This window comes from Typopeltis vanoorti, chromosome 1 (assembly GCF_054136105.1).
Source record: "Typopeltis vanoorti isolate ZY-2024b chromosome 1, IOZ_Tvanoo_1.0, whole genome shotgun sequence".
Classification (NCBI taxonomy): domain Eukaryota; kingdom Metazoa; phylum Arthropoda; class Arachnida; order Uropygi; family Thelyphonidae; genus Typopeltis; species Typopeltis vanoorti.
The window spans coordinates 15,260,202-15,277,689 of record NC_143549.1 but is presented as its reverse complement, the minus strand read 5'-3'; the positions used below and the strand labels follow the sequence as shown (position 1 = coordinate 15,277,689).

General features: G+C 36.3%; 1 protein-coding gene across 1 annotated transcript in view; it reads left to right on the top strand.

Annotated features, from left to right (window-relative positions):
* LOC150109802 (uncharacterized) overlaps positions 1 to 17,488 on the top strand; it is a 57,679-nt gene that overhangs the window by 22,409 nt on the left and 17,782 nt on the right. Inside the window, exon 3 of the mRNA XM_090396221.1 lies at positions 6,373 to 6,418. Coding sequence (XP_090252347.1) covers positions 6,373 to 6,418 — 46 coding nt within the window. The remainder of the gene's footprint in view (positions 1 to 6,372; positions 6,419 to 17,488) is intronic.

Below are 17,488 nucleotides of genomic sequence, written 5' to 3'. Positions count from 1 at the left end.
TACCGCATGCTCACTCTCACCTTATTTATTATAAGAAACGTGGACACTTTTCTTATCATTGGTCTTCTGAACCTGTGACTAGATCCAACACTCACACATCACGAGTCCCTTCAGCTATATGCTGTTTCAAGTAATTATCTCCTAGAAGGTGTACGAATGCCGTTTCCTTTTTGACACGTGATCCTTAACCGAAAATGCACTCATAATTGACTGTGGCGACTCATTCCGCTCATTCACCACTCTCCAAAACCTCTTTACAAGGCCTTGATAAGACCTTACTTGGACTATTGTGCACAGGTGATATACTCTCTTCAGTATTAAGCTGCTAAGAAGGGGTAAGGGCTAGATTTTTATCTCATAAGGTGTTGCGCGATTGGAATGGATTGCCATTGGATGTTGTGAGTGCAAGCAGTGTGAATGAATTCAAGAATAAATATGACAGCTGGTGCGTGTCGTATGTGACCTCCCTCGATGAGTCCCTGACTCCCTGGAGATCTCTCTTAATAATAATAATAATAATAATAATAATAATAATAATAATAATAATAATAATAATAATTTCCCCTGCATCTATCCTATAAAATCCTTTAAGCAACTTAAATGTATCATATCCCCCTCTTTTTCTCATATCAACCAACTTCTGCAATCCACACACTTTCAATCTATCCTCATAAAGCACATTCCACACCACTCACCATCTTGGTCACTCACCGCTGAATCCTCTTCACCGCTTTCACATCCCCAAGAAACCCAGAGTACTAGACTTGAACATGGTAATCAATCCAGATGTGGGCGTATCAAGACCTTATAGAGAGAAATTATAACTTCCTTATCTCTGCTTATTGTGTTCTTTTCTAGCCAAATAATCTTATGTGCTTCCTTAGCAATATGTCTTCTAAACTTTTACTCTCTGTCTACAACAACTCCTAAATCTCTAGCTTCATCTATTTCCTGGAGTACAGTACCATCAATGTGATAAACGGCATGTGATCTATTTATCCCAAAATGCATAATTTACATTTGTCCACATTAAACTGACACCCATTAACTTTTGCATTTACTGACATCCTATTTAAACCTTCATGCAAGCTCTCCACATCACCTTGATTAACTAGTAGTGCACCTAATTTCATCAGCAAACAACTCAATATTTCTTTCAGATTATTTCCTATATCATTTTATGTACAAATTAAACAGCAATGGTAAAGCACAGAACCTTGCGGCACACCAGTAGTCACCTGCTTTCGCCTTGATTCGGCCCCTCCATATACCACTTTTTGATTTATGTTCTGCAGCCACCCTCTTATCCACTTAACCAGTGTCATATCCATCCCCATTTATTCTAATTTGCGTAACAGTGTTCCGTGTGGTATTCTGTCAAATGCCTTTCAAAATCCTGCAAATTCATTGTGTAGCTATTTCTTTTATCCAACCCAGCTGTTACCCTATTATAAAAAGTTAGTAATTACTAAGGAATGACCCACCCTTCACAACGCCATGTTGACCCTCATATAGTTTCGTATTCTTACCTACCCATTCTTGAATTCTCTTTTTTTATATGAAAAAAAAAATTCTTATAAATTTTTCTGATACTTTTACCACCATGCCTGAGATACTAATTGGTCTATAATTTGCTACTGCAGTCTTAGAACCTCCCTTATGCAAAGGAATAATTTTGCCCTCTTTCCACTCCCTTGGAACTCTACCAGAGCCGAGACTTAAACAGCTTAGTCAAAGGCATTGCCAGTTCTCTTGCACATTCTTCCCAGCTGATATCCCATTTAATCCCACAGCTGCATTTATGGTAACATTTTGCAATATCCTACGATCTTCCAATTCATCCGCCCCTGTTCCCGCACTAGTGTCTGTCACATAGGTTAAAGCAGTAAACTCGAAGTGGTCACTCAGTGAATCAATTATTTTTTCGGCTTCTGTCTCCTCGTGATCTTCCATAGTTATTCTTCCTCTTACTTGCCACATTACGAAAGAACTCTTTGGAATTTCCTTTGGCCTGCTCGGCTAAATTCTTCTCATAATTTGATTTTGCCTTCCTTGTCATGCTGGTCACCTTTCTCTTTATATACCCTCAACAGCATTTTTTCTTCTGCAGCTCATGCTTAATGATATTACTCATCCATCTAACTTCTACCAGATTATCCTCCTTACCTTAAGTATACACCTTAATACTGCTTCCTCTAGATGACCCTTAAGTATATCCCATGCACTACTAACATTCTTACCCTGCAGTTTTTTTTTTTTTTTTTTTTTTTTTTTTCCCATGGTACAGATTTAGGCTGCTTCCTAAGCATGTCATAATCACCTGGCTTTTAGTTCCAAAAATACCCCTTCTTGATAGAATATTCCTCATGTTTTACAATTTTCCAAGTCGAGACCCCATGGTCACTTTCGCCAATTGGAGACAATGTTGTCAACTTGGTTATGGATAGCTCTTCTGATCCTTATTCTGATCCACATTATTATATACTTATATGTTATGCAGTTTGTTGACTGTGGTCTTGTTATCGGATATGTCTGGTTACACTGTACGTTGGACTTAAGTAATAGCATGACTGTGAAGTGTTTCACCTTAAATATTTTGTGTTCTGTCATTGCTGTCCGTATTAGTGTAGGCTGTTCTCTTTGTTCCTAGAATATTTTATTTTGCAACAATTGTAATCTGTTAAGTTTGTCGTCTGTGTAGAATGCGTATGATGTAATTGCATATCTTAAAATGTTTTCACATAATGTTTTATACATTAGTATTTTTATGTGTTGCGGAGCAATGTCTTTTAATCGATATAGTTTGGCTGCTATTAACCTGTTCTGTAGATAATTTATATGACTATTCCAAGTTTGATCAGCATTTTGAATGAAGTCTGAGATAACGTGTTGTTTTCACCTGTGTGATTCTTGTGGTTTTAGGATTAATGCTTGTGTATAAGAGATGGATGTCGGTTGGTGAGATATTTAGTTCCTATGGGTTGCGTCTGGGGGTTTGGTTTTTGAATATCATTAGCTTTGTTTTTTCGGTGTGTGTGTGTGTGTGTGTGTGTGTGTGTGTGTGTGTGTGTGTGTGTGTGTGTGTGTGTGTGTGTGTGTGTGTGTGTGTGTGTGTGTGTGTGTGTGTGTGTGTGTGTGTGTGTGTGTGTGTGTGTGTGTGTGTGCGTGCGTGCGCGTATGTACGTGTATATATGCGGTTTTCAGTTAGCCAGTTAGTGATCAGATTGACGTCGTGTTGCATATTTGTGTAAGCTGTGTTTGCAGCGTTGTGAATGAATACTATGGCAGTGTCGTCTGCGTGTTGGAAGATATTACTTTTCAGGGGAAGTTGGCTAAATCGTATGCATGTGTATATGTAAAACAGACTGAGGAAAGAACAGCCCTTTTTGGTCCGCATGTTACCGGTAACTTTTTGTTGTGCATTGATCCTATACGTGTGATGTGTTTTCTGTTTTCCATGTATTCTTTGAAACAATGGAGTAGACATCTTCCGATCACGATGTGTGTGTGTTAGTTTGTTCAACAAGATTTTGTGTGTTAGTTGTGTCAAACACTTTTGATAGATCAATAAAAACAACTACCGCTATTCTGTTTTCATTTAAAGATACGTTTATTGGGTCTGTAAAATCTTCCCGGAATGTTGCTGCTACTTTGTGTTATTTTATTTTTTTGAAATCCATATTTTGATTTTGGGATGATATGGAATATTTCTATATATTCGAAGAGTTTGCGATATCCAATGCACTCCATGATTTGGTGAATTACTGAAACTGTGGCGATGGGTCAGTAATTACTTTTAATGTTATGTGCTGGGGTGATTAATTCAGTCTTTAATGTTTCGGGTATGTATCCCGTTTCGAAGATTTTATTTTGCGTCTGATTCGGTCGGTTCCTGTTCCTTTGTTAGAGTTAATGTGTTGAATTGCAAGTGACAGTTCTTTTGTTACTGTGTTGAACCGCATTTGACTGGATTGTCTGTGATCCCAGTGGAGAATATTTCGTTGTGTGAGGGGAGAATATTTCCTGCAGTTTTTGGACAGAGTTTGTGAAGTGCTGATTAAAATGATTTGCCAACTGTTTGGGGGATTTGGGCTCGAAAGGAAAGCTGTGATTTATCGTTTCTGAAGTAGCTTTGTGTGTATTGTCCAACATTTCATTTGCCAGGTGCCAGGTTTCCTTTACGTCGCGCTGAGATGTTAGTTTCTTTCTATAATAGTTTCTTTTTGAGGTTCTAATCGGTGTCGTTAAGTAATTCCGTCTTCTTTTGTATTCAGTTTGTAAAACTGCATTTGTTAGGCAACCTTTAAAGTTATTTCCATAGGGCATCTTTTCTTTGTATATCTATCAATGTTTTCTGTCATCCATGGATTCTGGTTTGGCAGCATGCTTTTTATTTTTGTAATTGCTTTGTCATATATTTTATTAAATATAAGTTTAAAGTTAGTATATACGGTCAGTATATTATAATTAAATATAAGTTTAAGTTTTTTGAAGATGCTATCTGCATCCAGTCTATATCTCGGATTTCGAGATATAGTTTTACAAATGCAGTTACAAACTGAATACAAAAGAAGAAAGACGGAATATTACTTAACGACATTTACTATAGTTTCGTTTATGATGCTATTATACTGTTTTGTAGTTTCAGTGAGTTTCGGTATGCAGCTGTAGTACATACCAAAGTGAGGTGATGGTCTGCCAGTTCACAGGATATGACGGCTGCTGTATAGCTGTTTGGAGGGGTCCACCGTATATTTATGTGGTCAATACAGGATGAGGTAATTGTGTTTGCGACTGTCTCTTCTCGTGTAAACGACTGTGTACATGGCGTTATGTTATATGCTGATAAGAGGTCTAGGTATTGTGTAGTGTTCTTATTTATGTTCCTAATGTTTATATTTATGTCACCTATCATTATCGGTTATTCTGTGGTAGACACCATCTGTTTAATTCGTCAATAAATTTTATGCTGTTAAATTGGTTGGTCTGTAGATTGCGTTTACTATTCCTTACTTCGATGCGTATAGGTTCCACAGATTTTGATTTATAGTTTATAATTTATGCTTGCTAAATATTATTACATCACAGCTTCATTTAGTTTGTCTACATTTTCATTTATTACATTACATTACATTACATTATCTTTTGCATATTATTACATTACATCTCATTCCTTTAAATTTTCTTTCAAAATGATAAAATTGTAAAACAATGACATCCTTTGTATAACCCAAGAGCATGAGCTCATTGGGGTTACAAGAAGTGTAACAATTACACAGCATAAATATATATGTATATACTGTATATATATATATATTTTTTTTTTTTCTTTCAGAGATAGCCGGCCCAAGACTATCACTAATTAATTAATGAAGAAGACGGTTAATAAGTGACACGATCTCGTGGTTCCTGAGCCTAATACAATATTTTTAATGTCTGAAAATAGTATGGGATCGATGGTCGATTTTCTTGAGTTTACGGGACGAAAAACCCGAGTTTCCGGTTGAAAACACCTGCTTGCCCATACCAGAGAGTGACTAACTCGGGAACCAGTCGAAAAAAAGCTTAGAAAATGTTCCTCTAGTCGGAGACTAGATTTGAACCCAAGTCTTTCTTCATGCGGTCAAGCGTCGTAGGGTACAAATGCCACTTCTATTAAGCTACACAGGCTCTTTCCAGTCTCTCTCTCTCTCTCTCTCTCAAAAGTTGTTCCCATAATAATAGGTGCTTTAGGCGCCATCCCCCAAATACTGATGAAAAACCATTTAGAAAACTCGATTAGATGGATTAAAAACTGGGCAGTTGCAAAAGGCTGTTTCGTACGTACCAGCATTCATATTCAGAAGGTATTTCGACAATTCATAGGACCCTGGGTAGGGCTCGAATTAGTGGAATTAATCAGCCTTTTACTTAAGACTGAGGAAGCAAATCAAGCTTGGATCAATATTATATATATACGTGTGTGTGTGTGTGAAAAGTTTTTTACCTTGGGGATAATATATATTAAGGATACCAAGTAATTTTATGAACTTGGCTTTTTTTAAGGGTGTGTGGGGGATTACTACCTAGACCGGTAGTGACCCCCCCACCCATAATGTATAACAGTATACGTCTCTTAGTGAGATGATGTGTTTTACATTATGGGAAATTACTAAGAATAGTGATCAGAGCTTTACCCATATATATATATATATATATATATATATATATATATATATATATATATATATATATATATATATATATATATATATATTGCACATATGTACACATGGAATAAGAACAGCGCTAGTTACTTTATTATTAAATTTGCAAATTCTATTTTAATGTTGTACGATTGATTATTTATTAGAATTGATTTCTCCTTTTCAGGCAGTGGCGTAGGAAAAAATCACACAATGGCATTTCACTGGTTTAGGTAAGTATAAAATTCTGAAACACGCTAATTTTAAGAGTAAAAATAAATAAATTCTCTTTCTCTCTCGCTTAAAAATTTAAACCTCAAAGTTTTAACCGAGATGGTTAAATTTAAGTACGATCATCTCATGAAACTAACATAAAGCTATTGGTTGTAGTGTGTTTTGTGTGTAAATTCGCGATACTCTCTGTGTGAGAGAGAGAGAGAAGGTTAAACTGCGGTGGTTCAAACTTATGCTTAAAAGTAACTGTATCCTTGTTAATTACCACTTGCTTATATCAGAACAGCAAAAACGAACTTCCTATTAGCAACAGAATACATTTTAAGAATGGCAGGGTTGGAGGAGACTTCAGTTGGAATTAAAATTGGTAGAAGAAATATTAAGAATTTGAGGTATGCAGATGATGCCACCTTGCTAACAGAATGAAGAGAAGATTCGGAGGAATGTATTATGAAAGTTAAAGAATAAAGTGTTAAATATGGCCTTAAACTTGACCTCAGAAAGACAAAAGTTATGACAACATGTGAACTAGATGGGGAGAAAATGGAAGTAGTTAACAGTTTTGTGCTCTGGGATCCCGAATTGATAAAGATGGGTATTGTACTGAAGAAGTTAGAAGATTATTACTCGGAAAGAAAGCAATGACAAATTTAAGCAAGATCTTTAAAGATATTAGCCTCGCAACAAAAATCAGAATCGTGAAAGCAATGGTATTCCCTGTGGTACTGTATGGATGTGGAAGTTGGACCCTGAGAAAGAGTGAAAGAAGGAAGATAGATGTATTTGAATTATGGATTTGGAGACGCTTACTAAGAATACCATGGGCTGCAAAGCAAACCAATAAATCAGTGATAGACAGAATAAAGCCAGATTGCTCCCTCGAAGCTATGATCACCAAGCAAAAATTATCATACTTTGGACATATTATGCGAGCAAATGACAGTCTGGAGAAGATGATGATGATGCTTGCTAAAGTTGATGGAAGCAGGAGAAGAGGAAGACCAAGAATTAGATGGGTGGATGGAGTTAAAGAAGCAACCGGAAGGCGCCTGTAAATTCTGAAAGATATGGCCAGGGACAGATCGGAATGGAGAGAGTATCTTCATAGAATGAACCAGGAGTCGAAAATGACTCGATGGAACATTACACACATACAATTCTTGTATATCTCGAGAGTGATTGAACTGGATTGATTCTCTCACAAGGAGCCGATTCTTCACTAACTCGCGATGCTTGCGATTAGTTCGGTTTGTATAAACTCATTGTGATGTACGCTCGAATTTGAGTAAATGATCTCTCAAAATAAATAAAAAAATAAACTTTTTTTTTATTTCCTCAAGTGAGTTGGCAGCGTTTTTCTTTGTCCGAACATTTTGAAAATCGTTAGTCAAACATCTTCAACGATAAATAATAATGAGTGTATTCCTGCAGCGTTTGTTAGATAAGATCAGAACACACGCAGTTTACGGAAAAAATACCGTTAGTGGTGGTGATGTGCAGTAGATGGCGTTGATGGTAGTTGTGGGTTCTAAAATAATTAAGTAGTACGAGAGACAGTTAGAGAGAGAGAGAGAGAGAGAGAGAGAGTGTGTGTGTGTGAGTGCGTGTGCATGTGGAGTAAGTACCCTCCCTGGAGGTGTCACTTAATAATAATAATAATAATAATAATAATAATAATAATAAAATCAGCGAACGCCTTTTATTCTCCTATAGAGAGGAGGCGAAGCCGTTTTAGCCCTATCTAACTTTTGGAGACTGAGGGGGGTAGTCAATCTCCACCGGCAGCCAATCAGAGATAGCTAGTCCAAGAACTGTCACTAATGATTTCTCTTTCTTTCTCTCTTCATTGGCAACCGATGAAGAAAGGCAACTGACAGATTCTGCTATCTTGTGTCCCAAATCCTATGTTTTAGCGTTTGAAAATAGCGTGGGTTCTACAGTCGATATTCTTCAGTTTAGGAGACGGAATACCCCTTTACCTGTGATCGACTAACTCGGAAACCGACCGAAAAAAGCCTTAGAAAAAAAAAAGTGCTAATTAAATGCGAAAATTAAACTTACGACATTCTTTCTTCGGGCGGCCTAGCGCTTCGGATGGCACACACTCTTTCATTGAGCAACAATGACGATGCGATATTTCGTAATCAGTATTTATTTTTACTTGTGGGGGGGGGGTACGATATATTTTACGCAGTCTCAGGATTAAAAAAAAAACCTGAGTCCTTCCTGAAGGTGGGGAAACTATTTATCTACACCAAATAACTCAAAAATAGGATGGATTTTTAACAAAATCATCTCGGCTGCTTTACTGAATATACTTTTTGTTTTTGTTGTTGTGTGCTTAGGAAAGATCAGTCTATAGTACGTAAGTAGTACGAACTTGACTAGAAAGCGAATATGGGACTTTTTTAAAGACACTTAAGACTGCAAATAAACATAGTAGCGGTCTTATACAGGAGCCGAAAATCATCACCCATCCAATGACATTTACAAATCAATCATGTTCGCGGTGAGATAAGAACTTACAGCTGGTGTTGGAAAATTGATATGCAAGCTACTCGGCGAACAAGCTGCAAACTGCTGCCAATATAAAAATGAAAAAATGCTGAGTATTCTGAAACCGTGACATACCGAATTACAGTATTTTAACGACAACTTTTTAATTAAAAGCGAAAGTGGAAAGATCATGCGTGCGCTTCCAAGATTTCACAATGATGAATTAAACAAAAGCGCGACTATAGCCAAAGGTATGGTGTCGAGATTGTGTGAAAACTTTTGCAAAGTAATGAAATTGAATATTCATTTTATGAATGTCTGTGATGAGTTTGATAAAAGGAAGGAATGTTTTAAGAGTGATGGTTTGCACTTACGAATAAAAAGGATTGAGCGCATAGCATTGAGAACATTTATTGATAAAGGATAGAGTAAATAATCTAAAACAGGGAAAATACGGAGGCAGGTGATAGATTTAGCTATTAAAAATCAATAATTTCTATAAATGACGGATTAAATGCTGTCAGAAAGTAAATTGTGCACAGAGCGAGCTAATTCACACACACACACACACACACACACACACAAATTAATGTATGGGATGAAGAGAGTATTGCAGTGCGTACTAATGCCTCAAGTATTTGAAACAAGTGTGAGGAATTTTTGGCATTAGTTAGTACAACTCAGCTAAAAATTATAGGAATTAGTGAGACTTGGTTGACTAAGGATAACATAGTCATGGAGATAGAATGTAAGGGATGCAGTATTTCCAGGGAGGACAGAGTGGACAGAATGGGGAAGGGATTGCTAATGATAACCGAGGAATTTAAGCCCAAAAGTGTAAATGCCTCAGATGGACATGCATGCAGAGAGCAGTTCATTTGAGACTATTTGATGTGAGATATAGATCAATAGGATGAAATATAACTGACTGATGGTAGAATAAAGATGGAAGAAATAGAGGTGCTTAGCATATTACAAAACCTTCATTGCCATGGGGTTAGATAGAATATCGGTCCATGTGTTACAAGAATGTGCAAGAGAATTAGTACCTCCTCTGATCAAGCTGTTCAAGTTAAGACAGCCCTGGTAAAGTTCCAGTAGAGTAGAACTAAGAGAAAATAATTCAACTGCATAAGGGGAGCTCCCAGACAAAAGTAGGAAATTATAGGCTAATCAGTACATCAGGAGTGGTGGTTAAGATTTTTGGAGAAATTGATAAAAATTAGAATTCAGGACTGGATGGACAGAAATATGATCCTTTGTGAGGAGGTAGATCTTATAGTAATTGACTTACTTTCTATAATAAAGTAAGTGTGGAGTTGGATAAAGGAAATCCTTACTCGGCGATACTGCTGGACTTTGCAAGGTCATTTGACAGGATTCCACATGGATCTGTGTTGCATAAATTGAAGCAAACATAATTTAATTTAATGTGAATCTGGTGATTTTCGATTAGAGGGTTGCTGATGGACAGATCTCAAAGAGTGGTTTCTGGAGGAGTTGAGTCCGGGAGAAAGTAGGTCACACTAGTGTGTATTACAGAGATCAGCACTTGGTTCTCTGGATTGGAAATGATTTGTTCATCAGAAAACAATGATTTGCTGATGATGCAAAACTGGGAAGAGTGATGGTAAATGATGGTGATTGGAGATCTTGAAGGATGACGGACAGAATCCCATGGATTCTGTCCATCATCCTTCAAGATCTCCAATAATTCTGTCCGTTTTGTGATTTTTTATTTTTGTTATTGGTTTGTTATATATTTTATAAAATCTAAGTTTAAGGTTAGTATACAAAACGTCATTTAGCATAGTTTCCTTTATAGTAGTATTATGATACATGTAGTCTAAATGAGTTTAAAGGCTTTTGGTTCAGTAAGCAGCTGTAGTGTAGCGACATTATGGTCTGCCAATTTGCACGTTATGATGGATTCTGTATAGCTGTTTGGAGGTTCCCGTATATTTATGTGGTCAATACAGGATGAGGTGATTGTATTTCCGACTATCTCTTCTTCTTTTGTATACGACTGTGTTCATGGGGTTATATTATATGCTGATAAGAGGTCTCGGTATTGTGCTATGTTGTTTTTTATGTTCCTGATATTTATATTTATATCACTTAATATTATCTAATCCTAATCTGTGTTCTGTAGATAGCATTTATTATTATACAAATTATTATTATTGATATTTTTTACTTTAGTGCATATATTTTCCGCGTATTCTAATTTATAGTTTATTTCTATTACTTCTAATTTATGCTTGATAAATATTATTATACCACCTCCTCGTTTAGTTTGTCTGCAGTGTTTGTGTCGTTGAAAGTTTGCATTTGGTAGATGGTTGATTCTTCGTTTGTTGTGGATACTTCAATCAGCATTAAAATATCTATTTTGTCAATATCTTCCTTTAGATAAGCTTGCAGGGTCAGCCAGTATTTTTGAATGGTCCTGATGTTGATACGAAGAGCAGACAATCCTTTTTTTGGATAGTAACTTGTTTCTATTCTGTTATTTATCGAGTTTAGAATGTGGCAACTGTCATGTTCAGGGATGATTACATCTGCATGGTGATCTGCGTTCATGTGGGTTAGTATGGTTGTTCCCTTCTTTACGACTCATCAGCGTTCCTTTTTATGTGGCAGCCTGTTCAGATCTTCTAAGGATTTTATTTGGATTGGCTTTTAATCTTGTGTCTTTTTAAGGAATATTTTGCTGTCTCCTATCTATATAAACTGGTAGTTTTCTTCTGTTTTTACTTTTTTTGTATGGAAAAATAGTTTCTGATAATCAGGTGTTAAGTACTCGTACAGGTAGATTAGGTTATAGTTGTGAGTTCCATTTTCAGATCCTTTACTACTATTTTATTTTATTTAATTATTTATGCAATTTTTTATCCTGTTGGCTTTCATCAGGTTATTTGACGAACTGTTTATGAGTCGCACTACGACAGGGAAGGGGGTGGGTGTGGGGGCAAACCTTCTCTTTTCCTTTTTTTGAGGTAATCGATGAACTGACTGGATATCTGTTGATTCATTGGGAGCTTAATTGAAGTAGTGTGTCTCTGAAATGTTCAGTTGATGCAGTTTCTGAAAGACAGTCTATGAGGAGGTAATTTTTATGCTCTTATTGGTTTGGGAGTTCGTGATGTTGTTTTAAAGAATTTAGTACTTTCCATAGTTCCTTTTTCTCTTTAGTTAAGTTATGCAGTATTTCCATAAGCATTTGAACGCTGTTTTTAATTTCTCTGTCACCAGTATTTCTAAAGAATTGTTATTATACTTAATAAACTTCTCCTATTAGTTAAAACTTTTCGTAATTTGTGCGATATGTTTCTCAAATAGTTCTCCAACAAGCATGATTAAGAGTAGTCTTTTAGTCTATTTTCTAGACTACAGAACGGGCTCGCCTTAGTTTCCATTATTATACTCCTTGTTTTTCATTTCCTCTGCTATCGGTTGCTGCGTCAGCAATTTAGTGTAGTTTGTGACAAAAGCAAGTGTGCTCAGCAATTTCTACATTAGATTTCAATAAAATTTTTAATAATAAAATTTTGCTTATATATTATGTATTTACAACAGCATTGCTTCTAATATTAACAATGAAGTTTATATAGATTTTTTATATAATGAATAGCTAATATATATATATATATTTAAATTTGTTTTAAAAAAATATATATATATTTAAATGGAATGTGTTGCAAAGAGGTCTCCCTTGCTCTACCACGGAGCATGAAGACAAATTGTTGGTTATAACAACAAAACGTAATCGACCCATCACGGCACGTCAGTTTGCAAGTGGTCTCTATTCAAGCACAGCTATTCGGATATCTCGACAAACTGTGGCAAGACCTCTGCAACAAGTAGGCCTATACGTCCGAAGGCCTGTAGTCTACGTCCTTTTAACCACAGCTCAATGTAGAGTACGTTCAAAGTGGGGTTGTATCCATAAAAATTGGACAAGATGCCAATGGGACAATGGCAAATGGGGGCTATTTCTTCCTATTCCAGGCGACATTCGATGTGGCCTGAATGTTGTACTGCTTGCCATAGCGAGAATGTTTTTAAAGGGATAGATACGCAGGTGCTGTTCTCATGGTATGGGAAGGCATCATGCTTAATGGACGCGCCGAACTACAACAAGTGCTGGAAAAAGGGACTATAACTGATGAACGACTTTGCAACGAAGTTCTTCATGTTCGATTGTCCCCGAGTTGCTGTAGGCAAAGAATTCCTTTTATGGATGACAATGCCACACCACATCGTACACGATCAGTGGAGATACTTCTGGAGACCGAGGATATTAATCGAATCGAGTGGCCAGCACGCTCTCCAGATCTCAACCCCATAGAACACGTTTGAGACGCGATTGGGAGACGCATTCCTGTTCGAAATCCTCTCCAGAAAACAAACAAGACCTTCTCCTTGCTCTGAAGGAGGCGTGGGGAAGTTTGCTGAAGAATTCCTAAATCACTTGGTGCGAAGTATGGTTCGACGTTGCGAGAGCTGCATCGCAGTTCTGGTTGGACATATGCCATACTGAAATTACTCTCCGCAGGTTTTTTGTAAGCACTGTATATTAATTACAACATCAACTATTTCCTTAGGAAATTTGTAACTTTTGCCAAAAATGTATTGTAATTGAATTTGTATGAAATTTATAACACATTTTTGTGTAGTAATTTATTAGTATGCAGGCAATAAGTTTGTCCACATTTAGCTGCAGTCATGAAGATGTTTTCATATACAGTTAAAAATGTAGTTTATCCTTAGCTTTTGGACACCGGTGTATAATGTTTGTTTGCTGTGATAGTCGAAACTGGTTGGCCTTGTAGAGTTCTGTTGCTCGTATTTGTGGTGCAGCTGATTGTGGAAAGTGGTGGCTATTAGGTAATGATCCGCTATTTTTGTTGTTACTACTGATCATATGTATGAGTTTGTAGGCGATCTTATGTTGATATAATCGATGCATAATATAAGTGTTTTCCAATATTATTGGGTAAGTTAATGCCTACCCAACGAATTCCTACCCAACTTACCCAATATTATTGGGTAAGTTGGGTAGGTATTCGTGGCGGTAGAGGTCGCATTTAACGCAGGGATCGGCAACATTTTCAAGCTCGCTGGCCACATTCAACTTTTAGTTTTAATAATCGGACAGCAAGCGTTTAATTAAGAGAAAATAGTAATTGAAAAAATACTTACGTTATCAATTTTTATTATATCAATCTTAAAAAAAAACCAGAAATATTTAAAATACGAGATATGAAATAAGCATGAAAATGAAACTCAGTGAAAATTATTACCACGTAAAAACAAAGGAATATCATTTATGCATCACAATTTATTATATGTGTGTCTCACTGCTTAATCTGACTTTTGTGATTGTTTTCCCTTAGCCAGATTATCTCTATCTACTTTATAACCTGAGGTGCAAATTCGAATCGAAGCATGCAAATATTCATCAGTCAGTTGAGAAGATAGTATCTAGGGATACTCTATATACAAGTAGTCCAGTCGTGAAGTGACTTCATGCGCAAACTTTGTTTGCTTACACTTGGATAAAGGATGAAACTAGGAATATAATTTCTTGGCAAGTGCAATGCGCTTTGTAGAAGTAGGTGTTTACCACTGTACGAAGCCGATGCTTCACAAGTATTAGGATTTTGCCTACTGCACCGAGGAGGCTTCAACAGGCCTGTTGCTATGTAGAACTGAGGTTTGTTCCATTGTTTCGGTCAGGCTAAGAGACACTATTGATTTTTTTGGTGGTTACGTTAGAGAGTGACTGTTTTTGGTTATCAATGAGCTTTTGAAATCCTCAGGATATTTAAAGAAGGAAATCCTCAATGAAGGTCGAAATCGGTCTGGGTAATAATCCCTTCTAATAATGCATAGAACACGTCCAAAAGATACGTATCCCATAATGTTTTACATTTTGATATACTAAGCCACTAAGGTAATTGATGTGAAGTCACTAGCCTCTGTCTGCAAGTAACCTAGTGTTGAAGATACTTCATAGGCAAACTTTGTTTGCTTATGCTTGAAAAAAGGATTAAAACAATAATATAATTTCTTGGCAAGTTTAATTTACTTTGCAATCCAGTGGAAAAAACTCTCTATACTAATTTTGTATTATGATGGATAGCTGTATTATGACATGTATCTGCATCTAATTATCCAATTTGATTTTGCTTCTAAACATTTGGAGATGTAATTTTATTCTTGAATTGTTTTTGTGGTTTTTGTCAGATGTGTTCTGAGTGCTAAGGTTTATTTTATTTTATTTTATTTTTTCTGATGCCACTAGTCTGTTTTCTGTAATGTTTGTTTTATTGCATCTAGTATTACATTTTATTTCCTTTTCCCGAAATTCTTTTGCGTTTTCAAAGGCTAAAGTTCCCACTTTATAATTAATTTTTTTTTCTTTCTTGAAACTCACTGAGTACCGAAGTCTTCATTATTAGGTATCAAGAAGTTTCCTATTGGTGGTCTTATTTTGCTGATAGAATTTTGTTATCGGAATCGATATCTGTAGCGAAACATGCCTGCAGAACTTAATTTTAGGGAAATAAAGAAAGAAAGGAAATGCAATTATATTTTAATGTCATTTATTAGCCTTCAATTTGAGGAATACAACTGATTTGTGGTAATCAAAATATGAGACATCTGTAATTTGAAATGTAATCTGTAATGTGTAATCTCAGCTGGAAAACCATCTATAGCAGTACTGCTTCTCGTCGTTGTTATAATAGAATCGGTGTTCATATTTAGGTCGATCTTCTCTTCTAGAAACATGACAAGAACCTGCCAACTAGGATTAGATAAATCAATGTTGAAGTTGCATTTAAAATCATTGGTATCTGATGATAACTTTTCGTCAACAGCGCAGCACCATCACTAGTATAAGGCAGAATAGTAAAGTGAATGAATTCTATATCTTCAGTCAATTTGGAGAAATGTATATGACGAAGTTGAGAACAGTTTGTTCTTTAGGCAAAAGACGATCAGCTGCAACACAAATGTTTCCCATCGGCCTGATTCTTGCAGACATTTGTCAGTTAATAATATCTCAATGGGGAACAATAAAGCGTGTGCATTATTGTGCCTGTTTTGGGACACTACTTATGTACATTCGCATTAGACTATTGCAGTTAGGCATCCTAACTCGCTCGTTGTTAGCCAAGTTTCAAATAGTACTAATAGCTGAGTAATTGCATCCATGACATTTTCGAATGAGCCGGAAAACGGACAAGAAAAATAATGGATTACTTGCTAATCTTTCAACCTATTTTTGAAAGGTTAGAAAGAAAGGCACTAGAATGCGCATTTCGATAGTGCAAGTAATGCATTTGCATTAAAATGATGTCAGCCGACTTTATTTTAATATTATTCAAAAACACACTAGCATTGTAGTGTGAATTCGAATAAGGGTGTTCACCGATGTTATGTGATCGGTTATACTACTGGACACCTCGTTTCTCGGTTAGGGAGCTGACTCGTGGAACTTTAGAAAAATTGATCCGATGGCATTTTATGTTAGATGCATTCTTCACATTAATTTCTTGCGGACCCAAAGCTCCATTCTCTAATTCATCAGAAACAATTATATTCATAGTGATGAGATATGATTTGCTAACCACTAAGCGAGATTTGTAGAATATATTGTCAGAGCCAAAAGATATTGCGGGAGATCCACACTAATGGTCATTCACTGCTTGGGCATCCACAACTAGCTCTGCCAATCTATTCCACTCATTCACCACTCGCCAAGCAAAGAACCTAGTGCACACACCATCAACAGACCCCCACCCACACACTCCATCTTCTCATCCTACAGTACTGATGTATGAAAAAATCTTATGTGTCAATTTTATAGAATCCCTTTAGTAATTTAAAAGTTTCTATTATGTCCTTATGTCCCCTTTTCCCTGCTCGTTAATCACACTCTGCAATCCTCAATCTATTCCAATAGGAAGAAATTCACACACACCTCTCACCATTACCATCAGTATGAAACAAAATACGTCAACTTTTCATCCCGAAATCCCTTACCTTACATATTTCAACAGAAATTCCTAACCGTTGTCCTTTCCCGCACTACCAGTTCATTTAAATCCTACAGGATATCCACATCCCCTTTATCAACTATCGCCTTTCCCAGTTTTACATCATTAGCACACAAGTGAATATCCCCCTCCCCCTTAAATCTTCCGATATATCATTAATATACAAATTAAAGAGTAGTAGTCTAGAACATGTACATTTAGGAACATGGATTATTTCAGGTATTCATGAGTGTAATCAGATAGATCATGTTTAGATGTCTAAAAGATGGGCAACATCAATCACTGATGTAAGAGCATTTAGAATGCAAACTGCGACTCTGACCGCATGTTGGTTGGTGCAAAATTGAGACAAAGAATATCGGTAATAAATTGAGGGAAAGCAGAAAGAATCGAGAAATGGAATGCCGAAGCCTTTCACAAATAAAGCGACTATTAAATTATACAAAAAAAAAAACATTAAAGAATTTGAAGAAAAAAAAATCAGCTAACGCCTTTTTATTCCCG